This window comes from Leopardus geoffroyi, chromosome C2 (genome assembly GCF_018350155.1).
Source record: "Leopardus geoffroyi isolate Oge1 chromosome C2, O.geoffroyi_Oge1_pat1.0, whole genome shotgun sequence".
Lineage (NCBI taxonomy): Eukaryota > Metazoa > Chordata > Mammalia > Carnivora > Felidae > Leopardus > Leopardus geoffroyi.
The window spans coordinates 50,106,752-50,133,597 of NC_059333.1; the positions used below are offsets into that span (position 1 = coordinate 50,106,752).

The 26,846-nt window shown below is 35.8% G+C and overlaps 1 protein-coding gene across 2 annotated transcripts in view; it reads left to right on the forward strand.

Annotated features, from left to right (window-relative positions):
* ZPLD1 (zona pellucida like domain containing 1) overlaps window positions 1-26,846 on the forward strand; it is a 132,225-nt gene that overhangs the window by 85,558 nt on the left and 19,821 nt on the right. For both annotated transcript variants that reach the window (XM_045501885.1, XM_045501886.1), the window contains 5 exons: window positions 1,345-1,458; window positions 16,172-16,392; window positions 19,769-19,950; window positions 21,350-21,422; window positions 26,001-26,098. In XM_045501885.1, the coding sequence (XP_045357841.1) occupies window positions 1,353-1,458; window positions 16,172-16,392; window positions 19,769-19,950; window positions 21,350-21,422; window positions 26,001-26,098 (680 nt within the window). In that variant the 5' untranslated portion in view covers window positions 1,345-1,352. The remainder of the gene's footprint in view (window positions 1-1,344; window positions 1,459-16,171; window positions 16,393-19,768; window positions 19,951-21,349; window positions 21,423-26,000; window positions 26,099-26,846) is intronic.

A 26,846-nucleotide genomic window follows, 5' to 3' on the forward strand; every position in this document is an offset into this window, starting at 1 on the left:
TTGTGTGAACTTTTTGTTTACTGAATGTCCTAGAGAATCAGAAACAACTAGACATGTGGCTGTTCTCCCAAAAGTCATGAGGTTCATGCCAGAGTAGCATGTTATAATGCTGAAGGAAGGAAGTTCCTGTTGAATTAATATTTTTCAGTCTATTTTTAAGAGTAAACTCATGCCTTCCTTTCCCACATCCTTACCAAAGTGACTTTGTTCACCATAAACTTGTTATACTAAAATGATGGCTCAAAAGCAAGATGTATTTCCTTCCTTTTGCTAAACACTTGATTAATCATGTAAGGGAAGATCTTTAAGGGCAGCTAAAATACCATAACCCCTTCCCCAAACCCCAAGCTTTTAAAATGCACTAAATTATTTGAGTAAACCATTTACAATTTTATTTTCTTTTTGCTTTTCACACACAGACCAAAACCACCAACCCAAAAGATTTTTTTTTCAGTGCACAAACTATGCTCTGAGAAGAAGTTGGGTGCTTCTGGAAGATGGTTTCACTTTATCTGGCCAAAAAAGGGTATCCAGGGGATAAAATATTAAACACCAGACTGACTGGTATTTAATTTTCAAAGTCAATTTATATTTATTTGTTCAACACACAATGACAACTTAAAAAATCACTTTCCATTACTTTCTCCTAGGAATTCATGGTGTCCATTTATATGTATTAGTCCTATTTATTCACCAATGAAGAGTCATTGGATTCATGATGTCAGTCTACACATAGTATTTTTCTGTTCTTCCTTTTGCTTTAGTCCTGTGTTTCCTGAAAAAAAAAAAATGATACACAAACCACTGATTTTGAGAAGTAGCAATAGTCTGGAATTCCTTTGTTGAGGGGAAATTTTTCCTGACATTATTTAGTCATTAAGAATATTGAGAATCCTCTGAGAATCAAGTACTGAGTGTTGAATCCCTTTTACTTCATGAATATTGGTGTTTTAAAGTATAGAGTTGTCTCTACATTGATTGGTTGTCTAAGTACACTGTTCTAATCTGTGAAATATTTGGTTTGACGTCTTCCTATTTATAATACATTTTCTTTTTCAAACTTTATGACTATTATATATCTTCGTTCTTTCACTATAAAAGCCTGGATTTGTCACTCTTAGCAAACTGACGCCAAAGAGTGGAAATAATTTTCAAATATTGTAACCAAAATTTCTGCATTGTTGCTGATAATTATTTCTCAGAATCCTTAGTCCCTAAATGAGCTTTGCCTGTACGTATATAGACTGCCAGCCTATCCAACAGTGAGCTCATATCAGCCTCAATCTTTTCAGTAAGTAAGAGTGAAGGCTGATGATGTCCACATGATAAATAACTCTTTTCCAGGTTTTGCAATGGAACGAATATGGTTGCTGTTGCTTCTAACAAGTAGAGTGCTTCTGGGGTCTGCTCAGTTTAATGGCTACAACTGTGACGCCAACCTCCACAGTAGATTTCCTGGTAAGTCTGAACCTAATCTTTTCTCTAATTATATCTTGAAAGAGTGATTATATTTGAATAGTAAGGCCCTTAAATACATATGGAAAATGGAGGGGGGTGGATATCTATCTACATTAAGTGGATATTAACAAATGGCAAATGACAAAAGACATTTTTCTGGAGTTGTAATTTATATCCACATTAACATACAAAGTGTTCATCATAGTTAATATTATTATAATGGCTGCTCACAAATGTGAAAAATATTGGTTATTGGGTGATAGAATCGGGAGAGGCTAATTTCATCAAAATTTGCCTAATTGATGCCTTTTTCTTCCTTGTAAGTTAATTCAGACTTTCAAAACTGCCCTTATATGCTAATAGATTTACTTAGGAATAATACTTAAGAAAATGTGAAATATAGTACATTACTCAAAAATATTATTTCAGTGCAATGACGGTCATTACCAAAATACGCAGGCCAACTTCAGTATGCATAACACAGCAACCATCAATATTGTGACAGGTATGAGATTTTTGACTATATTGATGGACACGTCCCACAGGTTTCTAAAATCTACACTCAGTGAGAAGATTACTTACTGAATTATCAGTGTTTCATTTAAGTATTTATCATTTTTATATCAGCTAAAGTTAGAGAATCACAGTTAAACACTTACAAAATAGAGACTAGAGAGTCTGAAATCACTTTTCCAAGTTTGCCATGCAAATTGAAATGCTTTCTGTCATGTTTTATATTTCTCAAACCTGCCAGTACTCCTGTGTTCAGAGTATGCCTGAGCAACGCATACTTGGATAGAGCAATCAGTAGGTAGCTATGTAGTTGACATGGGATTTCTAATTTTTATGAAGAGAGGTAATCTGGATTGCTCTCGAATAAGAGCCAGAGTGTGCAGGAATGTCTTCAGGAGCCCAGACTTAGTATGCAAGTTCTTGGCAGGTTAAGAACGACCTGGAGTTCAGGGTGGGGAATATCTGAAGGTAAGTCTAGCAAGGTATTCTAAGGCAGGGTTGTTAGTGATTTTGAGTACCATGCAGGAGGCTTTTTAAAAAATGTTTTTTTGTAATGGAAAATTCAAACATATACAAAAGTAAAGATTAGTAAAACAAGAAATTGTACTGATCATCCAATTTCATCAATTATCAACACATAAATTTTGCTTCATCTCTCTCTCCTTCTTACCATTCCCATCCCTGGAATATTTTAAAGTGAATTCATTATTCATGTTTCAGAATGTATATGTGATGGAAAGGAACTCAAACAAAATCTTCACCCTTTTGTATATGTCTAATAAACTTAACGATAATCCCTTAACATATCATCTAATACTCCGCTAAGTTGCCTTTAAAACATCCACACAGTGTATTTGTTGACATGCGCCTTTAGTCTATTTTAATTGATAACAGTTTCTCTCTGTCACTTGCTTTTCTAAAATGCTGCTTATCTCTTCAAGTAATGTGGAATTCTGACTTTGGATCTGGTTGATGCAGCTTCAATGTGTTTGTTATTTAACATTCTCCCCTTTTTCCGTATAGCCTATAAACTAATTACAGCTAGAGATGAGTAAATTCAGGTTCAGTTGTTTGGACAAGAAGACTTTGTGCGTTATTTGTGGACAGTATTTTGTCTTTATTTTCTTGGTGATGAAGACACATTAAGTCCTTTTAAACACATTTTTTTAAGGATCTTACATGGTCATGTTTTGTTTTAGAAAGCCAACCTTGGGAGAAGCAAAAGATAGAATCAAGTTGGAAGAAACTAGAGGCAGAGAGAAATGTCACAGAAGGCAGTGTCAGTGGGAACAGCAGCAGGAGACAGCTCTTAAGAGATATTTTTGTGTTGGACTCAACAGAGTTTGAGAACTGGTTCAATTGGGGAGGTGAAAGAGAAGATGATGATGATGTCTTAGATGATGTTATGAACTTGGATAACTGCATGTTGATACTGCTGACACCAAAAGTTTAGGGCATTTGCATGTTTTAGAAAGGAAGTTTAGTCTGGGAAATAATGAGTTTGAGGAGCTTCTAGAATTTATAATGACAGCTTCTATCCAATAGTAGAAAATATGGACCTGGGTCTGAGGACAGAGGTTGCTCCCAAAGATAACTGTGTGGTATCTGAGTCCCTGTGCAGTGAGTGAGTAATGAGCGGGAAACAGGAAACTGAAAGGTAGGAAAAGAGACTACTCTTTAGGTAACATTGGTGGTGAAGGAAAGAGAGGAGTGACCTGAGCCAGCAGTTTAGGATTTAGGGATTAGAGGACTAGAAGCAATTTAGTATACACAAGTAAAGGGAAAGTATTCAGAGATCAGGATTACCAATAAGAAAATAATTGATGTAATGAGGAAAGAAAATATGGAAAACAGCAAAGATACAGGTGGAGGAGTTGACATTGGGAAACTGGTAATTGTTTCTTTGATTTAGGAGAGAAGGAAAAATAAAAGACATGGGCAGGGAAGTTGAAGAATACTAATTGTGATGTGGAATGCAGAGGCCTTCAGGAGAGTGAGGGCCCAGAGAGTGAGGTCAGGACCTGGGGAAAGTGGTCAAGCCTTACCCTGTTATTCATGAAAAGAAGGCCAAAAGGTAAAAAGATTTCCAGGCAGAGAGGATCCAGCTGATGTTGTACTGAGATACTTGTAAACAAAAGATGTAAATGAGCCAGGAAGTGAGTAGGACAGCATAGGGAAATACAGTACATTTAAAAATGATGTTAAAACATTCAATTACAGTGGTGCCCACTGACCACCTGCATCAAAATTACCTGGGATGGTTATTAAAAGTGTTTTAGCCCAAAAGTGTTTACTCCACTGTTTTACACCAAATATAGTGTCCAAATCTCTGATTGTGGTGCTGGGAATCTATCTGTATTTTAAACCCTGCAGATGAGTCTAATATGCATTCATGGTTAAAAACAACTGACATAGTATATACTATTAGTTTCTTTAGTCCATTATTCTAATTAAAAGCACAGGTCTGTGTTAGGAAATAAAATTAAAAATAAAATCTTCCCCCAATCCAGAAATGCTCTCTGCAAGACAGTAGAGATGAAAACACTTATCATTGAGCAAGCATTAACCAGAATGTGATGCTCATTGTAAGCAATCCATCAAGAGATTGCACAGAGAGAAATCTTGGTCTTTTATATAGCCAAGCAGATGCAACCCATTACATATATTTTCAAGATAAACCATAACTAGTTCTCAAATAAGAGGACTTGACAGCACCATTTGTCACATATAGTTCATTCTAAATATACCTGGTGATTGGGATGACCATCTGTGTTAGCATATTGGCTTTATCTAGAGGAAAAGTAAACTTGTATCTTCCCAAAAGGAAGTACTTTTGTAATTTTGAGCCACGCTTCCTCTTGGGTTAGGATCTCGCACTCCCATAGAAACTGTGAGGTAGGAGTGTTATTTTCCTGGATGTTTATATTTTCAAAAGATGGTTCCCAGATCCTTGAAAAAGATTCTCAGGTCATAAAGCTGACAGAGGCCTTTCTATTCTTCCTAGGATTCAAGGAAAGGCGAAAGTATTTAGAATTATAAGTTGTCTGATGTAAATGGTTTAAGAAAAGGGAGGGAGAAGTTCCTTCCCTTATTTTAAACAGGGAGAATTAAACCTCTTATTTTTAATTTGTATATGACCTTATACATGTTAGCACTTTTAGTACTGTTCCACTTAGACAGCAAATACCCAGACTTACCAAACGCTCATGCACATGCACGCGCACACACACACACACACGTGTGTGTGTGTGCAATTTATTTATTGCAATATAAAATCTGTATTTAAAAAATCTAAGATCCAGATAACTCCAAAGTCCCAGGAGAGGCTTTAAGTTTATATGGATATTATTTTCAAGTGAGCCCACTTTTGCAGGTTGTTTGCAGAAGAAGACCAGAATGAGCAAATAAAGCATAAAGGTTAATTGCTCACTCCCCTCTTGACTTGTGGCTTCTCTTCCACATCAGGATCACCCTTGATATCATCAGGAGCTCCACAAGCTGCTCAGATACTAAGCAATGGGATAGAATGAGAATGAGTCTGGCAAAGGAGAGGGGCTATCTAAATGCAAAGTAATGCTAATAATGATGAAAGTAATCATCTCACCCTATCTGACCTTTGCTGTTTTATGACATTAGAACTATTTTCTTTCATTTCCATGGCATTTATCCTTGGGCCAAGGGAACTTCCATGGTCTAATTCATTTTAAATTTAAAGGGATACCATTTTATTTTAAAGGTAGTTAACTCTTGGCTATCTAAGCCAATAGCAGGGAACAGACCTATACTCCACTGGCATTATGATAGTGCTCTTCCCAGAATAAAATTCAAACCACAGTTTACTTTTAGAGTACCACAGAATTATTTGGCCTAAATTAAATATATGGATAAATGCATTTGGCCTCTATGACTGACACACACCTTCTGGAACTATCTCCTTTTTTTGGAAGATGGTAGTATATAAGGGTTAGACTTAGCTTCTAAGAAGTCTTTAATGACCATCAAGGAAAGATTAGGTTTGTGGCACCAGAAATTTGGTGGCCTGACACCATAAGAATGGTGAACTAACCACTCATGGGAAACTGAATATAAGTCAGTGTTACATAACTTGTCATTTTGCATTCTATTTAAACTATTCATATTCTATTTAAACACTAATAAGGAAGAAACCAATGGGTTCAATGTATTGAGTGATATACACATTACTAATTCTTTCTTGTATTCCTTAGATAAACCTATAAAATCTTTTAAAATCATTTTACAATGGGGAAATGGAGGATTAGCGTTTGTTTAATGATGCAAAGCTAGAAATTGACAGAGATGTAAAACTAAGACTCTTGCCATCAAACCATGATGCCTTAAAATGAATTCTGAAGGGGCGCCTGGGTGGCGCAGTCGTTAAGCGTCCGACTTCAGCCAGGTCACGATCTCACGGTCCGTGAGTTCGAGCCCCGCGTCGGGCTCTGGGCGGATGGCTCAGAGCCTGGAGCCTGTTTCCGATTCTGTGTCTCCCTCTCTCTCTGCCCCTCCCCCGTTCATGCTCTGTCTCTCTCTGTCCCAAAAATAAATAAACGTTGAAAAAAAATGAATTCTGAATACTAAGTTTAACAGAATCACAATGGGGATTACCACAGTAACGAATCTGAAAAATCATATAGTAGGAGAATTTGTTTAGCCTTTTTAGTACCTACTTGACTAAGGAAATCTTTTTTCCCTAATACCTATTAATATTTCAATAAACATCAATGTTCCAAAGGAAATATAATTAAGCATCACAAATTTCACAGAACTTAGGGGTGGGTCAAACAAAATGAACTCTCTATTCTTGTGTTAGGCTTTGCTTAATTAACCATTGCATTTCTCTGTGCCCAAAGACGAAGTCAGAGTGGATAATGGACTAATTATTCAAGGGAACATGTTTTGGCCTTTCTATGATAAGAAAGACGAATTCTCCTGCCTTTCTACATAGTAGTAGTGTTTTGGTCTCCAAGTTGTCCAGACAATGCCTGCCTTCTGCTTTGCACCTGTGACTGCAATTACTAGACCAGAGGAGGCAGAAGAAGTGATCCAGGCAGGGACCGCTGATCACTTCCTGATTAATCTAAATGATAAAATGCAGCGGCAAGCAAGTTCAGTAACTGAATAATTCAGAGTCCATCCCCTTTTTTATTTCAATAAAGAAGTTTTTTATTGCATGGGTTTTTTCCTTCCTCTGCTTGTATGAGTAAAACCCATATGCTTTCTCCTGCCTGAAAAAGATGACCAATCTCTTCTGGTTCCAGAGAATGTAGAGGAGCTAGTGCAAATATAAGCCTGCACAATTTGCCTCAAACTGCATATGAATTTCCTGAGGCACTAGACACGACAGCTTGTATTTGCTAACGAGAAACAGATGTGAAAAACCAAGGTGGCAAGAAACCCATTCGGTGTAGAGAGGAAACTTGAGTTCCTAATCCACCTTAAATTCTTCATCAGCTGCTGGTATTTTGTGTAGATGAAAATCAATACCCCTTTAGGAGTTCTTGCTCTTTTAGCTCCAAAACCTCAATATAGTATAAACTCTTGTTAAGGGTAAAAGTATCTTTAAAAAATGAGTTAAAACAATGAACATAGCATCTGTTCTCTGAGCAGTTTTAAGTTTATATAGTGCCAAATATTACTCCTCTCATTTTAGAGAGATAGAAGTGGAAATGATATGTAAGTTACTCTTATAATCTGCAAGGATGGTATAAATTAGTTTTGGAATGTCTATTGGAGTTCAGGAAGTAGATTATTTGCAGGTTAGATTTTCTATGGCACTACAAAGCAGTGTACTCTTCAGTATACAGAACAGACTCCTCCTATTACATTGAATAGGTTTTGGTTCATACTATCAGTTTCAACGCAATGCTACTTTTAAGTGCATATAAACCAGTCCATGAATAGAGATACAATTCTATTCACAGGAGTACCTGCATCTGACCTGCACAGAGCCTCCACCTGCTCACAACAGACCCCCAGCCCCACCCCGTGTGTCCTTCAGTTGTTCTGGCGAGTGCCCACAGCATGGTTGACATTTGAGGTGCTCCTCCAGTTATTAAACTGCTATGGTTTACGGAATGGGATAGAAGTGGGGGCAGAATACTGATCCTATTCCCAACTTTGTTTCACACACAGCCACCTGAGCACTAAAATAAATTTGTTTGGACTCAGGCTCACAAAGCTTTTTACGAACCCTCTTTCACTGAGATTCAAAACCAGTTCGGCAAACCTGGTGGCTCAGTCGGTTAGGTGTCCAACTCTTGATTTCAGCTCAGGTCGTGATCTTGCTGTTCATGAGATTGATCCTCATGTCAGGCTCTGCGCTGCCATGGGATTCTCTCTCTCCTTCTCTCTCTCTGCCCCTCCCCCACTCTCTCTCAAAAATAAATAGACTTAACAAAAAAAGTTCCTCACACAAGGAAAGGAATTGTCTCCTTCATGATTCCTCCTCCCCTCTCTCTCCCTTTCTCTCATCCTTTTTCAACCGACCTTCTCCCTCTTGCCAGCATATAAATCATACAAATAGGTATGTGGTGGCAGTGCTTAATCCCACCAGATAGCATCCACCCCAAGGGTTAGCTTCTGCCCAAAGCATATAGATGTGACTAAGCAGTTCAATTGATTAAGAGACTAGAAGCATTGGCATCACCTGGGGGCTTGTGAGAAACACATAAATCAGGTCCCATCTCAGAGCTACTGAATCAGAATCTACATTTTAATAAAATTCACTGGCGATATATATGCACAATGTAATAAGTGCTGCTTAGAGCATGGTACTCGTGATGTCTTGCTTGCTTTGTGTTGTTACATAACCACACTGTGTATATCAGCCCAGGTGGCTGTCATGCCCTTGCTTGCTATTAATGACAATAGGAATCAGCAAATCTATCACTGTTAAAGGAGAATAATTTTAAAAAATCATTAATAATAAGGCAAGATAGTAGGCTACCAAGACTAATTTATTTTAAAAGGTTAAATACCCCCCAAAATAGAAAAAATCTATCAATATCATAATACTTAATGGGTTGAGTTTTCTCAATTGGAAGTCAGAAAATATCTGACATTAAAGATATTGATGCTTGTCTAAAACTCTAAAAACAGGAATCATCTCAGGCACGTGGCAGAGTACAGATAGGAAATATGAGTTCTGGATGAACAGTAAAGATGAAATCGTATTAATTGCACACATATTTGTGAATCTTAGAACTTATTAAAAGTTAGAAACCAGGTGTGCTGTTTGTGAAGAAATTGAATTAAGCAAATTTTAATACACATTTGTTGAGTATTTGTTAGGCACTCTGGGAAAATCCAGAGCTTTCAATGAGTTCATAATCTACTGGGAAAGCAAATATCCATTCCCAGATATAATATAAGCAGAACAGTAGAGTCACAGTTAAAGGGATGCAAGGTAGAGCCCCAGAGAACTATTACTTTCCATTGGGAAAAGAGGGAAAGTCTCATTAATGGACAATGTATATATTATTTTTCTGTTTTCAGCTTTTATTTCTCCTCTTATTTGAATTCTATCATTGGGTATTTCATCTATTATTATTGTTTATGAGTGATACGTTGAGTATTTGGTATTCTTAAATTTATATTTTTCACTCTTTTCTATTCTCCAAATAGTAGACTCCTATTTCTGACTACCTGTTGTACATTTCTGTTGAGTGTTCCACATATACCTCGACCTCTCAGAAACTGAGATTTTCATTTTTCTTTCCTGCATTCTTTATCTCAGGAAATAATCTAGTCACCCACTAAAGCTAGAAATCTGAGTATCAGTTTGAGATCCATTCATGCCATCATCTAATCATTTTCTTATAGGATTTAGACCATTGGAATTTATTTCTTCTCAACAATCCCTTCCAAGCATTTCTCCCTTATAGACACATGGTTGTATATAATATGGTATATAAGCCTAATCTTTAGTAAGCTGCATTATAATCGTCTAGTTTTTCTGTCTCCTTGAATTAAACATGAACATCTTGAAGTAAAGGAGTGTTACTAATGCCTTTATCTTCAGAGTCTAGTACAGAGACTGACATGTAATATGTATACAATAAATGGTTTTTAAAAATACTTTGTTGACATGAACTGGCATGTAGTTTAGGTCTTGAAAATAAATAGGAACAATAGCCTCCAGCTTGTATAAAACTGATGGCAGTGATTTTGTGTTTTAAACTCCTGTGTACTTCACCTTTTTTTTTTTTTTTTTTTTTTTTTTAATATTATGCACTGACCCCAGAGTTGCTGATTTTCATGCAGATTTTTACATTTTCAGGTTAGGGGTTAGAACATTTCAGGTTAGAACATTTTGAGCCACTGCTTTGTGGGGCTGAGTACCAGTCTACAGCCCAGTTTTTGGGGGTGTTGCCATATTTGTATTGTAGAATATGTGTGTACAAATTATTTGAACAACTGTATTGATCTGTGCTCTGGTTATTCCAGGTAACAATTAGACAATGTTAAAATAAATATTCTGATGCTAGTTAAAGAAATGTAGGTCTCAACAGTATTGAGATGAGATGAAAATCATTCAGTCTATCAAAAGCTGGGGATCTTTAGTCTCATCTATATGCCATTGAAATTAAACTAGTTGTTGGGGCGCCTGGGTGGCGCAGTCGGTTAAGCGTCCGACTTCAGCCAGGTCACGATCTCGCGGTCCGTGAGTTCGAGCCCCGCGTCGGGCTCTGGGCTGATGGCTCAGAGCCTGGAGCCTGTTTCCGATTCTGTGTCTCCCTCTCTCTCTGCCCCTCCCCCGTTCATGCTTTGTCTCTCTCTGTCCCAAAAATAAATAAACGTTGAAAAAAAAAATAAAAAAAAAAGAAATTAAACTAGTTGCATATGGAACTGTTGAGGAAAAGAACAAAGTTAGATATACTTGTTAGATATATGAATTATATGCTACAAATATATTGTCAGTGATTGTGCCTAAAGGGAAAAGTGTAGTTAGGTTTTCTAGGAATGGAACTTTATTGGGAATGAAGTAGAACGAGATTTTTATTCATATGGATAATTGGATTCATCCTTTCTTTACTCCCATTTATATGGTAACAATGCTCTCTCAACTCCAAATCTGGACACATTTTTTTATGTGGTAAGAGATAGTTGACAGCGACAGGATATTTAAAATTTGCATAATTTTCAAAAATGTGAGATAATCTCATTGCCTGATTGATAGGTGAGAGAAGTGCAGAGCACTTCTTTTTTTTTTTTTTTACCTGAATTCGATTCAATACTGCATTATTTTAGTCTTGTGAAACGCTTAACTTGTTTAAAACATCAGGGGAAAAATAGCCATTCTGGCAGTATAACTGAATATAAGCTCTAAGCCGGCCTGCCATTTTAATAATGCTTTGTATGTTTAAACACAAAACACTAAAAATCAAAAATCTAAAGGTATTTATTTCTTGATATTTTTGTTTTTAACTTGTAATCATTGAGTTGCCTCATACTCAAGTGTTGTTCAAAAGAATATACCAACTCAGTCCAGAGGTTGGACAATAAAAAGGCTCCAAAAAATTTAGTTGTTGAGAACAACTGTTATTCACTAACTCTGAGGAAAAAATTTGTCTTCTTTTGGCAGAAATTGCCCTTCAGCAACTTAAAGTATCTCTTCTCCCTCCTCAAAGCATCACAAATGGAAAAAGTTGTGCTGAATGGATGTCTTTAGTATCTACAACCAGGAAAAAATGTGTTTCTCAGAAGGGACAGTGAAAAGTCTTTAGAAAACTGGGTTAGGATGGATTTGAACAGATCTCTTTTCTTACACTGGGAAAAGCGTTTCTCTTGTTATCATATCTCCTAGTGGGATCAGCTTGTAGCAAATTCAGTTCCATTTCAGGAGTTACAAGCCTTCAGTTAAACACAGAAAACTGAAGAGAGCTCTACATCTGGACAAAGTAATCTTTGCCATTCATGAAGCTATTCTAAGTATCAGTTAATTCCTCTCAAAGGTGAAGAACCTGAAGTCTTTAGATGGTTTAAATTACAGGGAATGATACTTCCTCTTTGTAACGTATTTAATGATATATATTCACTTCAATACATTTGTGATATTACATGTAATGCAGTGATACTAATTCCCTATCTACTGGACATCAAGAGAGTTCTTAGTGAACTCCCTGGAAGCTAAGATTTGATCGACATTGAGGTAGATATTTTGTTATCTTACAGAGACCATTTTGTATGAAAAGGTTTCCTGTGGTTTTGCCCTTGTGTTTGCCACTTGGCCTCATTTTCTACCATTTCCTCCTTTGTATTTTAAATTCTAATGACAACAGAATTGTCCAGCTCTCAACCAGGCTTCAGCATATTTCGCACTTGTATCGTTATTCACACTGTCCCCTCTGTGTTATAAAATTTCTACTCCTTTATATCACTAACTCCTATTGGTACTTCAAAACTCAGGTCAATGGCATCTTCTCCAAGAGGCTGTTCCTAACCAGCTGGCCTAGGTGAGGTTCACTTTCTGTACTACCCCATAGCTCTCTGCCCAATCTTTCTGTCAAACTGGGTCATGACTATTTCCTCTTATGGACTATGATCTGAGAATAAGTACCACTACTTTGTAAATCCTCAGTGTAGTCTGTTGTTCCAATATTTCATGTGATTAAGTAATTCATTACTCACATCAATGAATATTATAGCTTCCTTCTTTCTGAGACTTTCAGTATATAGAGAAGATAAATATACAAGTACACAAATACATACATGATTTTAAGGCTATATGACAGCATAATGGAGTGACATAATTTAGATTTTGGATCAGGAAAATCTTTGGGGAAAAGACAATGAAATTCAAGACATGAAGAATAAATAGGAGTTAATTACACAAAGACTGGGGGTATGAAGACATCCTAAGCAGAGAAAAGAGAATTAATGGCCTTGTGCAAATCTGTACTAGGCTTTTTTAAATGCTCACAGCATTTTGTGGAGGAATAATTTATATAAAATAAGATGCACCAATTTTAAGGGTGCACCTTGCAGTTGTTTAACATATGAATGTACTTACGTAACTACTAACCAGATCAAGATAGAGAACATTTTTATCACTCCACAAATTTTTCTTGTTTCTCTTATTCTAGACAATTCCACCCCAGGAGGTAACAGCTACTCTGGCTTTCATCACTCATTGTGATGCATTTAAAAAACTGAAAAAAAAATTCAGTGAAACAAATATAGGGAGCAAGGGACTAGTAGGGAGAGAGATGTGAATGCAGAGATAAGAAGATGGCAGATCATGGAGAGTCTTGAGGACTTGGTTGGATTTGGAATTTTGGTCTGAGTGAAATGAATAGCTTTGAAGACTTGAGGAGAGGCAACATGATTAGATTCATGTATTAACAGCTATGCTAATTAGAGAGGGTTAAGAGTGGAAATAAAGGAGCCAGTTAGGAAGCTAATATAATATTCTAGGCCAAGAGATAATGGTGGCATGAGCCAAGGAATAGCATATAGATGGAGAGCAGTCATTGATATAAGATGTGGGAGCCTGGGTGGCTCAGTCGATTAAATGTCCAACTCTTGATTTTGGTTCAGGTCATGGTTCATGAGACTGAGCCCCACATTGAGCTTTGTGCTGACAGCACAGAGCATGCAGCACAGAGCTGCCCCTTCCCAGCTCACATGTGTATGCACACACTGTTTCTCTCTCAAAATAAATAAATAAACATATATATATATATATATATACATATATATACACATATACATATATGTGTATATATATATATACATATATGTGTATATATATACATATATATAGACATATATACACATGTCTATGTATATATACATACATACATACATAAATAAACATATATATATACATATATATAGACATATATACATATGTCTATATATATTATGTAATTTGAAGATTCTAAACACTCAAACATTTATTAAAATGAACTCTATTATTTTAGTAAAGATCATCATTAAAAGTTACGATTGTATTTAAACAGCTAATGTGGCTGAAAACTGATAGACGTATTCTCCCAATTATAAGTAGTACTTATTATTTCCTCTACTGTACTTCATAATGAATTCACCTATGAAGGGAATATTGCTTGAAGTTTTCTATAATAATTAGGCTAATATTTATCTTTTGGCCATGAAAAAGATTTTCCATCTTTCTCTCTACCTTTAACCATGAAAAGTATTTTCTTTCTTTTTGTAACTAGCTTAAAATCATAACCAAACATAGAAATTTTCATTTTTACTTATTCACATTTTCAAAATATGACTCACTTAGCCATCAAAAACCACCATGGAGAATGAATACTCCAAAGAAATATGCTGTTGAACACTTTTACCCTTAGATTAGAATTGTGGTATTTAAGTGAATTAATTCTATGCCAAAAAGTGTTGAATGATATTTGCATATTACTTAGGTGAACATCATCTAATTTAGTAAAATTATCTTTTAGTTTGCTTGTTTTCTTTTTTAAACAGATTTATTTCTCCAAATAGCTTAGTCGGTTTTTGTTTTGTTTGTATCCACATTTAGAAAATCTGATGCTTATTTTTGATTCTTTAAAAAAATTTTTTTACATTTATTTATTTTTGAGAGACAGAGTGAAACAGTGCACGAGTTGGGGAGGGGCAGAGAGAGAAGGAGACACAGAATCTCAAGGAGGCTTCAGGCTCTGAGCAAGCTGTCAGCACAGAGCCCAATATGGGGCTCGAACCCATGAACTGTAAGATCATGACCTGAGCTGAAGTCGGACACTCAACCAACTGAGCCATCCAGGCACCCCTTGATTCTTTATCTAAGTGGTAAAATGGAGTGTTAAAAAGTGGCAAGCTTACTGCATTAATGTCCTAAGGCTGCCATAACAAAGTGATACAAACAGGGTGACTTCAAACAGAAACTTATTGCCTCATAGTTCTGGAGACTAGAAGTTCAAAATCAAGGTGTCAGCAGGGCCATATTCTCTCTGATGCTTTGGGTAGAATCCTTCCTTCCCTGTTCCTAGCTTCTGGTCATTTGCTGGCAATCTTTGCATTCTTTGACTATTGATGCATCACTTCAATTCTGTGTCTTCACATGACATCCTTCCTACGTCTCTGTCTTTTCATATGGCATTCCTTTTATAAGGACACAAGTCATTTTGGATTAGAGACCCACCCTATTCCAGTGTAAACTTATCTAAACTAATTACATCTACGATGACCCTGTTTCAAAATAAGGTCACATTCTGAGATACTGGGGTTTAGGGCTTCACTGCATCTTTTGGCACATGATTCAACTTGTAACAGATAGCAAAAACAATCAAAGTAAGTTTCTGCCTCTGGGGAATTGCCTAGCAGCCAGCCTCTCCATTTGCTGCATATATTTTCTTCATTACATGTAGAAAAATAACTACATAGAGGTATGAAAACTTGTGTGTGTGTGTGTGTGTGTGTGTGTGTGTATGTGTATGTGTGTGTGTGTGTGTGTGTGTGTGTGTATGCTCACCTGTACAGACCTGATAACTCATAGAATAGTCATGGAAACTGGGAAAATGATGTTTTAAATTTCCATGCATAGTTCATTCCTTTTATTTTGGCATAGTCACTGGCAAAATTTTCTTAAAGCAGGCTATGCATGTTTTTTGTAGATTCAGCACATTTGTTTTCATTCCTTTCTCTCTAGAGTAATTTAATATAGGCAAAATAAAATGGAATTCTGACGGATGGCTTATGTTTCTCCATCCTGGGTAAGATGGCTTACAAAACACCAAAATGCTCAGCAATATGGCTTATGAGGGATTTTAACTGCTTCTTCCTTATACTTGGGAAAACTTACCACTTGCAGTGAGTCTCACTACTCTAGACAGGTTATCTGAATAATTCAGACAATTACTCTGGTTCTGAATTTTCTCTGCAAACCCGATTTTGCCCCTTCAGTTCTCTAATCATTCTGTAACACTCAACTGACATTTAATGCAAATCTACTGTGAATCAAACACAAAGAAACAGAGATGTTTTATAACTCCTAAATAGCTAAATCTAAGACTGTTTTCCCTGGCTACTTCTCTTAACAACCTTCACATTGGATCGTGGTGTATTCAAACATAGGAATGAGTTAAACAGGCTGAGGGGATGAGTAACTACATTAGGGGATGTTATAGTTATTCTTGTATCCTGCATTGTGCTTTTGTGACTAATATTTGCTTTCTATATATTTTTATTTCAGCTGAAAGAGACATCAATGTCTATTGTGGGGTGCAGGCCATTACAATGAAGATTAATTTTTGCACAGTACTTTTCTCGGGTTATTCTGAAACAGATCTGGCACTGAACGGAAGGCATGGGGATTCTCACTGCAGGGGGTTCATCAATAACAACACCTTTCCCGCGGTGGTCATTTTCATCATCAATCTCAGCACCTTGGAGGGCTGTGGAAACAACTTAGTGGTAAGATGAGTGTAAAATCCTGTGCTAGGTTTGGGGTCACAACAAAAATCTCTCCCTGTTTCATGAAATCATCAGAAGCCCAATCTGTCTTTCAGGAAGAAATTCCAATAAAACTGAACAAATCACTTCCGTTGCTTGTGTGAGGCTTTAAACATACAATTTTATTTTCCAGTGATAGTTCCCCTTATTGTAGCTGAGCAGTAGAGGGGCTCGAGATCAGCTACACTACTCTAAACAACATTATTTGTATGAGTGACATTGATAAATATTTCTCTACACTTTATCATTAGCTATGTTTCTCCTGCTTTTTATGGAACTGTCTTATGCAGAAATTGTTTGCTTCAGTGAGTTGGACAATGGTTCCCTTGGCCTATTGCCTCTTAGTGACCTCATTCGGAAAAAAAGATGAAATATAAAATGGGAAGACTAGACTCTCCTAGGTTTCATGTTTACCGTGGAATGATCCACACCAGTGTCGTGTGAAAGAGGGCTGTCAGCATTTCCGGTGTGATATTCTCCATTGTGTGGGACTGTCCTTTGAATTTCAAAATGTTTTTCATACTCAGTCTTACTCATGAAATCCAAGTAGATTGTTCAGAAAAGGAAATCTCTCTAGTCATTGTGAAAATCAAATATTTCCATCCCCAAACAGAGTCACTAGTCTATGCGATTCATTATTTATGCTTGCATTGAACACACACACACACACACACACACACACACACAGGAATTGAATAAGGAATTGATTCTCCCAAGAATTAAAATTAATTGAAGTATAAATATTGTGATTTGAGGGGTGTTACACTGAAATTCATTGAGCACTATTTTTCATTTTACTTGTTTAAATATATTCTTATTGGTGAATCTTAGCACAGACAAAAAGGAGATCCAATGAGCGTGACCACTTAGCACAGTGAATAAGGAGAAACTGGCTTTTCCTCTTCATAAATTATTATTTGGGTTTAAAGAGGAAGGCTTAATTTCTCTAAGGACAGGATTTCTAAGACTTGATGGGGGATGGGAGACAGGAAAAAGATTTTTCTGATTTCCTTCTCTATCTCTTCCTAGAGGGTAGTTAGAATATTGTGCCCATGACCATTTCAAGCCTGCAGCTTGAGTATTGTTGACTCTTTTTATTAAAAACATTTATTCATCTCTCTGAGTTGTGCACAGAGAGGTTATGAGGTGGGCCTGAGGGAGTGTGACACAGGCTGGTTATTATATGTCTGTATTTCCTTGTGAAAGGAGGAACCCACGTGGAGAGACAGAGCTTCCCTCCTCCCACCGTACCCTGGGGTCTTTCCTTCATGGCACTTTCTTCTCTGGATTCAAGTCTTGCCCTGCTACCAAGAAAACAATTCAGGAGAAATGCCAGGCAAAGCATCTGGGTGTGTGTGCACATGTGTGGGCGTGTGTGTGCACACCTGCTGTTTACTTTTTTAAAAAGTTGAATGATTTAGGTATAAAAGTTGCTACATATGTGTACATGTGTTTTATTCTGTTTTCAAAGAATTGGTATGTTTAGCTAGCCAGTCAGGCAAATGTGAGAGGAGGGGAAGATTTGCATATATTTTCATTTTTTCATAGACGTCACCAGCTTTGGAGTTTGCTCCAAGGACAATCCTACATGGGAAAAATTAAGTAGACTATTACATCACTGGATTAGGATAAAAAAATTGTTTCAATTATAGTAATTCTGGCCCTGTTCATGAATTAGCTAGATAATTGGCCTCAGCTTTGCCTATGTACTCCAGGTTCATGCGTAAAGTTTATTCTCTTGTTGAAAAGTATTATAGGTTTCCATAATATCTGCTAAAAGTATTTATTGAGCATCATACTGTAGTTGATGTAATGGGAGGAGCTGTATTCTATGAAAAGTATAGAGTGTTATTATGAAAGTCGAGAACATTATTATTTCTATAATGGTGGCCAAGAACATTATTATGAAAGTCAGGAGCATTATTGATTATTCCTAAAATGGTGGTTCTTAAATCTTAGTGGGATTGAATAATCCAGTCTCAGGAAAATACACATATGGACAATATTTTAATATAAAGTCTGGGAGTTCATCCCCTTGAAACCTGTCTATGAACTGTTACCCTGGGAGGGGATGAGAATCTCCATGTATGTACCACAAAGGAAGACCCTCAGATGGTCACATCAGAAAAAAAAAAAAAATTGTGACCTTAATGCATTTGCTCAAAATTTATCTCAGGGGCCCCAAGCTGCTGGTGTCACTGTGTGTTGCTGACCATGCAAAGGCAAAGGCTAAGGGGATCCCCTACCCACAAAGAGTTCTGATTATGGTGAAGGGGACTGCCAGTTTAAGAGACCGCTCATGCACTGTGACTCCTCCTACGATGGAGATAAGCATTGCGGTAGGACAGTCAGGAGGTTTCCTAGGGAAGCTGATGAGACCCAGGGAAAGAGTAGGATACATCATGGTGAAGCAGGGGAGAAAGGAGGCAGAGAAAGCATGTGCAAAGCCTTAACGAGATCCTTGTGACTGGCTGGGACATTTTTTTTTTTTGAAAATTTTAAAAATGTTTTTATTTATTTTGAAACAGAGAGAGAAAGAGAAAGAGAGAGAGAGAGAGATGCAGGGGAAGGGCAGAGAGAGAGGGGGAGAGAGAGAATCCCAAGCAGGCTACCCCGATTCAGGACTCAAACTCACAGTGAGATCATGACCTGAGCCAAAATTAAGAGTGTGATGCTTAAGGGACTGAGCCACCTAAGCGCCCCTGCATCTGGGACATTGTTAACCAAGTGTGTGATTACAGGGATATGAAGCGAAAGTGGGAATCAAGATAAGGTTAACAGGAATATTTTAAGCCATGCCACAGAATTTGGACTTTACCGGTGAACATTTTGAAATGACTTATTGTAGCACTCTGAACATGTACTCTCTCTCCTTTCTTACTTATGAAATATGAATAAAGTGTCTTTGGTGAATATGAAGTTTCATTTAGTTAAAAGACATATTGATCACTTATAAATAGCATTATGTGCATATAATCTCAAAGCCATGGCATGTTGTAGTTGAAACAGATGCTAGAAATGATCTGGTCTAGGGGCGCCTGGGTGGCTTAGTCAGTTAAGCCTTCTACTTAAGCTTAGGTCATGATCTCATGGTTCATGAGTTTGAGCCCTGTGTTGGGCTCTGTGCTGACAGCTCAGAGCCTGGAGCCTGCTTTGGATTCTGTGTCTCCCTCTCTCTCTGCCCCTCCCCCACTCACACTCTGTCTCTCTCAAAAGTAAATAAATATTAAATTTTTTAAAAGAAATAAATGATCTAGTCTAATGTTTTATTTTGCATATGAAATGCCTGGATTTATATATAGCTATTTAATCATTGAACTTGATCTACCATTCACAGGTATCCACAATTCCTGGAGTCAGTGCTTATGGGAATTCAACTTCAGTACAAATAGGAAATATTTCGGGATACATTGATACTCCAGACCCACCAACAATCATCAGCTATCTACCTGGGCTTCTTTACAAATTTAGTTGTAGTTATCCATTGGAATACCTGGTTAATAATACCCAGCTTGCCTCGTAAGTTCAAGTTCTATTCTTACTTTCACATTCTGTCTTTATATTTGAGTCATTTTTTTTTTTCCTGAAGGGACTTATAAAGATAGTAGGATTTGTTGAGAATAGCCAAACTCAAGGTAATGGAAACTATATTAAGTCCTTATCTATCTATCTATCTATCTATCTATCTATCTATCTAACATTGTTATGACCCATATCAACAGATCAGATGTATGTATTTTCCCCCAAATTAAAACTGGCTCCAACTAGTCAAATGTCTGCCTGGGGGTTCTCCTCACTCCCTTCAGAATTGCCAAAGACACTAATTGCCCAAGCACTGGAGTGCTTATGCAGTCCAGAAGGTGTACTATTTCCAGTGGATAGAACAGTCACTGCATTGTTGGGTCCCGCTTGGCTTCAGATTCTGCCAGATGCTCTCACTGTGGGACTCTGCTGCCTCAGAATATGGGGGCTCTGTGCCTCTTGCTGAGGTGTCAGCTGCATAGGTGCTGATGGTCCCCCAAGAAAGGTGGCCTCACTCAGAGCCCAGGAACTTCAGATATGGACTGTTTATAGTCATGTATTCATTCATTTTTCCCAGAGGACATACTCCAAGACAGGGTTATATCCACACTACAACAGAGTCACTGGATTTGTCAAATATTTTTGATAAAGTGGGGTGATTGAGTGAAAACTTTCTCTTCTCAGTTCTAGGGTTTGTTATCACAAGGGGGTAGTTATTGTTTAATCTTAGTCATGAGGGAATGCGGAGGCCACATTCTGTTTCAGTTAAAAAATAGTCACAGCTGGTTTCAATGGCACAATGATGATAAATATCTTGGTGAAAAGTAAGACTTGGAAAACAAGAAAAGAAAGGCTTTGAGTCAAAAGGATACAGGTGTAAAGGGAAGTGGGCCATGAGGGTGTCACCATCTCACTCTGTTCCACCTTACTTTCCCAGTAAACACATTCCTGAGTTGCAGTATATATGGAAATTCATTCATTTATTCAATAAATAATTATTATACTTCTACTATATGCCATGCAATGTTCCAGCAGTGAACAAAGTAAAACAAAATCCTTGATCTTATGAAACTTCTAATGGGATTGATGAAAATGTATTTGTTTCAGATTCAAATTATATTGGAATGACATTTTTCTTTAAAGTCTCATATATATAATGCAAAATGGAAATAATGCCTTTGTAAATAAAAAGATCATAAAGAACAGTTTGTCTTTATTTGGTCTCTTTTGCTTTTTGATACGTTCAATGATTTAAATCGTGTGCCTACTCCAGACCTAGGTAAAAGTATGTCAAGCTTACTCAAGAGTTTTAGTGCCTTAAATCTAATATTAAGGTATAACTGAAACTTTTAACTTAAAATCTATCAATGCTTTCCTTTTTCTAAATCTGTTTTAGGTCCTCAGCTGCTATTTCTGTGAGAGAGAACAATGGTACATTTGTCAGCACTTTGAACCTGCTCCTTTATAATGTAAGTTGATGGGTGACGGATGTTATGTTCTCTCTCATCATACCGAGGAGCCATTTATGTGGATGGATTTTATATCAAAATCTACCAAAGGCCACATTAACCCCGTTATACTTTGGTAACATTTATCCACCTTTACTACCATTTTTATATATCCTAGTGATAAAGGTATACTAAAAACTCCATTGCTTTCTAAAAGTTGATAGATGACTTAGATTTTATTTTGTAAATGTGATTCTACATAGTTATTCCAAGTGTCTATCTACATTTATATGTATATATTTATTTGCATGTGTGTGTGTGTATGTGTATGTGTGTGTGTTTAGCCATAGTCAGGGTCAAGATGTTAGCAGTAATATTTTTGTGATAAAAAGATAGGAAAAGTCCAAATGCTACTTCTCTTGAGGGCACGCTTGGTGATGAATGTGTTAATATTTTCAAAATGGATTTTGGCTGATGACAATTCTGTCACATTTGAAATAGTTTGGGTTGACTACATAGTATTGTCTAAACTCTTGTCATGTAAATATCGACAGTGGCAGGAAAACGTAAAAAATACATGGATTTCTATTTATAACTCTAACATTAATCCCCCAAATGATATTTTCATGTTGATTAAAGATTTTTATTCATACATTTTAAATGCCTGATTTAAATATCAATTTTTCAATCTATCAACCAACATTTTGGTAAATTATGAATCTGATTTTTACATTATTATTCATGTCATCATGGCACTGAGTTATAATTCATGCAACTGATTTAAAAGTCAGTGCTTTATACTTTGAATATAATGAGCTATAAATATTGTAGTAGGACATTTTCCAAAGGCATTTAAAAAATCATGTTTATAAGTTTGTAGTCTGACACCACTGAGTTCTAAACAACAAATTAAAATGTATTGGAATGAAGATGGCCTTTCTGTCATTTCTAAACTTTCCTCTGCAAGGAGAAACTGCCAACTTACTTGGTTCTATAATACTCAGCAAATATGTGCCAGTATTCATTCCCAATATGAACAGATATTTATTATTGTTTTGAGCCCTATTTTTAAATTGGGAAGTTCCTATCTGCTGATTTATACATGTAAGCTCCCTGAGGTAGAATTGAGGTGACTGGTTTGGGTTCAGTATTATTGGTTATTTTTGAGTGAAACAAGGATGAAAATTCCTGATTTTAAAAAAGTAAAAAACATGCCCAAATGGTATTTAATGACACCATTATTTTTTGTGTGTAAAATTAAACTATTCCCTTACTGGAAAAGCAGAAAATAAAACTTTAGAAGTGTGGATTTGTTGAGAGCTTTGCTGTGAGGGTCCTTCTTTTATCACTAGAAATAGTATTCCCCTATTGTTAACTAGACATAATCCTTCAAAAACTTTCTGGCATCTTTTTAAAAAATTTTTAATGTTTATTTATTTTTGAGAGTGGGGGAGGGGCAGAAACAGAGGGAGACACGGAATCCGAAGCAGGCTTCGCGCTCTGAGCTGTCAGCACAGAGCCTGACGCGGGGCTCGAACTCACAAATCCTGAGATCATGACCTGAGTCAAAGTCGGATGCTTAACTGTCTGAGCCACCCAGGTGCCCCCAAAACTTTCTAGCTGGCATCTTAGTGCTAAATAAAAGCCTATAATTTGGTGATAACCTTAAGATTATAATTCTATGGTAAAAAAGGCAACCAATTGTTTGATATCAGACTATAAATGAACTAGGTAGTGTCAAAACATCTCATTTTTTTTGATGTCTATGCTTTTTATTTGACAAGACTTAACATCTTAAGATCTCTGATGAGAATAGGATGTGGAAAAATATTTCAGAAAACAAAGCAGACACATCTCATTTTTAACCAGTTTGCAATAAAGGTATCATTAATGTTGGAATTAAAAAGTTAAATTGAATTTTAAAAGTTATTTACTAGACAATGAAATAAATAATAAAATTGAACAATTTCTCCACAAATTATGTTTTTTAATTAACAGACCATTTTTTACAGCAGTATTTGGTTTACAGAAAAACTGATCTGAAAGTAGAGAGTTCCCACAGACTTCTTGTGCCTGTACACAATTTCCTCTATTATTTACACCTTGAATTTGGGGGTATATTTGTTATAATTGATGAACCCATATTGATGCATTAACTTAAATGTATAGTTTACATTGAGTTTCACTCTTTCTGTGTATTTTGTGAGTTTTGACAAATTCATGATGACTTATACCCATCATTACTGTAACATATAGAAGAGTTTCACTGCCAAAGACTACTTTGTTTTTAACATGACATGGTCATAATATTTTGTCATGTTACAGGGCACTACCAAACTAGTAATTTATACATGCTTCCAGTTATAAATAAGTCACAAAGATGAAAAATACATTATAGGTAATATAGTCAATTACATTGTAATCATGAGAAAAAAAAAGCCCTAGTAATTTACATGAGAAAAAGAAATTTGGTTTACTTTCACTAATTGATCCAAAATCATATTTATTATTTGTTTGAAACACTAACATTTAGCTGTCCAAGTGTAATTTTATTGCAGCGTTTCAAATTACGTATCATTACACAAGCATTTGTGGCCAAGTCTTCCTATTTCACATGCAGTTTTTGAATGATGAAAAGTTACATTTAATACCTACTACTGTCATTCTCTGATTAGTTATTTGGAAAGGAAAACTTATATCTAGTTCAGTGCAGTTGTTCATATCTATGTATTCTGGCACTCAGTAAATGTGCTTAGGAAAATTTTATTTATAAAAAATAATTTTTATATTAATAATTTATAAAATAATTTTATTGACTATTCAGTTTCCATCTATGTGGATTATTTCAAGTTGAACTGTGGCCTTATTTTTGTGTAATATAAATGTATCGGTTTTCTTCTGTGTGGAAAGCAAAGATGACTTTGTGAATTTGAATTGTATCTAAATGTTAGTGTCTTCTGAGAGGATAAAGAAAGAGTAAACCTGAAATAGTGTTACAGTAATACGAATGTCTTTTCAAAGTTGAAGAAAAAAATCTAAAATAAATATAATTGATTTTAGGGACAATATAATAAGAGTAAAAAAAAAAACAACTATACAAAATAAAGGAAAAAACAGTAAGATAAAAACATTACCTTTTAGAAGCAATTTTAGAAGGAAATATTTGTTGATTCATTTGCAAATGACTTAGCAGTATAATAATTCTAACAAAGTCAATGTTCTTCAAGACACTACTGAGGCAAGTATATAATCTCTGGCGGCCCTGGCGGACTCAGTCGGTAGAGCATACAACTCTTGCTCTTGGAGTTGTGAGTTCCAGCCCCAAGATGGGTGTAGAGATTACTTAAAAATAAAACCTTTAAAAAATAAAATAAGGATCTATATATTTAATGAGGTGTGGAATACTTGGAGAAGTTTTTAAAGAGAACAGGAAAGATAAATAAAAATATCTATTGGAAATGGTTTGAGGAGCTATTATCATTTATGATAGAGAGAAGTACGACATATATTCCCTCATTTATCTGGCTGTATTTGGGAATGAGATGTTTCACACGAGTGCAACCTTTTCAAGAGTAAAGCATTCATACTATAATTTTAAAAATTTGTAATTTTAAAATTCAAAACCTGTTGCTTTCTTCCCAGCCTTCTTAAACAGAATATGCTCTGTATTTTGCCTTTGCTTGATGACTTTGAAATTTCATAATGAACATTAACATTTTTCCTTTGCTGAAAAATAGATTCAAGGTTACTAAATTTGGGAGAAGCAATTTGCTTCCATGCCAATTGATTTTACAGTTTACATTTTTAGAAATTCTTTTCTTTTCGTTTTCTTCTTTGCATCTTACATTTTTTTTTCTGTTTTTCTGTATTATCAAATTAAAGCTGTCACACCTCAGTTTCTGACCTATTGCTTTAATACTGTAAATTGGGGCATGATATAAATAAGCTCTCTAGAATTGCTATACAATAAGAGGAAAAAGATAGAAGTGAAGTCCTGAGACACCTTTCTATAAGTAACTATCAAGGAATTTATGAAGGAAATATTGTGGCATGCATTTTGGCAACTTGGAGGACTCATTGGTCTCTTTTTTGGTTTTCAATTAAATTTTGGTACTTTCCAATTGCCAGCTAAGTGATTTGGGGCAAATGAGAGATTATCAAGAGCATAAGGACCTACAACCCCAATGGGAAAGGGCTTAAAGTAGATGAGAAACTGCGTAACAGCCACTAATTTAATTTAAATAAATGAAGTATTCATTTAAATAAACTGAATATTAACAACTGATTATTAAACATTAAATATTAAACACTGACTATTAATCACTGAATGCGGTTTAAATACACAGAACATTAACCACCATATACGATAAGCTATGGAAACAAAAGGATTTATGTATGGAAATGAATTTGTTACTTGGATGTGGTTTAAGAACAGTTCTGCCAAGAAACTAGAGGATTAACCAGATCATTTTTAGGGTTAATTCTGTAGTTTTATGGTGATTTGCCCCCGTTTTTATATGGTATTATGGTTTTAAGTGGTAAATGTGCTGTTGTTGGGAAGACAATGATGAATCAATTTCTTATTTTTTTCATCATTAGGATTCAACCTACAGTCAGCAGTTAATTATCCCAAGTATAGGATTACCTTTGAAAACCAAAGTGTTTGCAGCTGTACAAGCCACTAATCTGGATGGCAGGTATTTTCAAACTCTTTAGTTGTTGTTGTTGGTTAAAACGTTTTGACTGTACAAAGCCTTGTGAATCATAAAGTTAGCTCATTCATTTTTAATTTAAATAATGCTGCCATTGTCACACCATTTAGGAATGCTAATAAATAGAAATAGCAAATTACAAAGATGAATAGGGACACTTATTTTGTGTCATTAATTGGAAAATAACAAGTCTTCCCATAAAGAAGGAGGGGGAGTTACTGGAAGAGGGAATAGGCAGACCTATTGGAATAGGGTAACCTGTGGGATACCACAATGTTCTATTCTTTCATCTGAAAGGTGACGAGTCAGATGTAGTCATTTCATGAACACTGGTGATTTGTGCGCTTTTCAGTGTGTATGTTACTATTCAATAAAAATGTATTAAAAAACAGAGGAACTCTCCCCATTATGATCTGGGCCAGAATTATATAAAATGATCCTCAGAAACATCTCTGTAAAAAACCCCAAAGCGATCAAGCTTCATATGACCAAGTTTTAGATAAACCAGAATGATCAAAATTGAAAGGGAATTCAAAAGCTGAAGATTCAATCCTACCCTATAATAACATTATCACATGTAACATTATCACATATAATATAAACTTTACATCCTGAAATCATCTTATCAAATTCAGGATTTAAAAAATTATTGGCATTTACTTCCCATAGGCTAGTAATTTTTATAACAATCAGAGTTGGAATGAAGTAATGTATAAATCTAGGCACAGTGTAG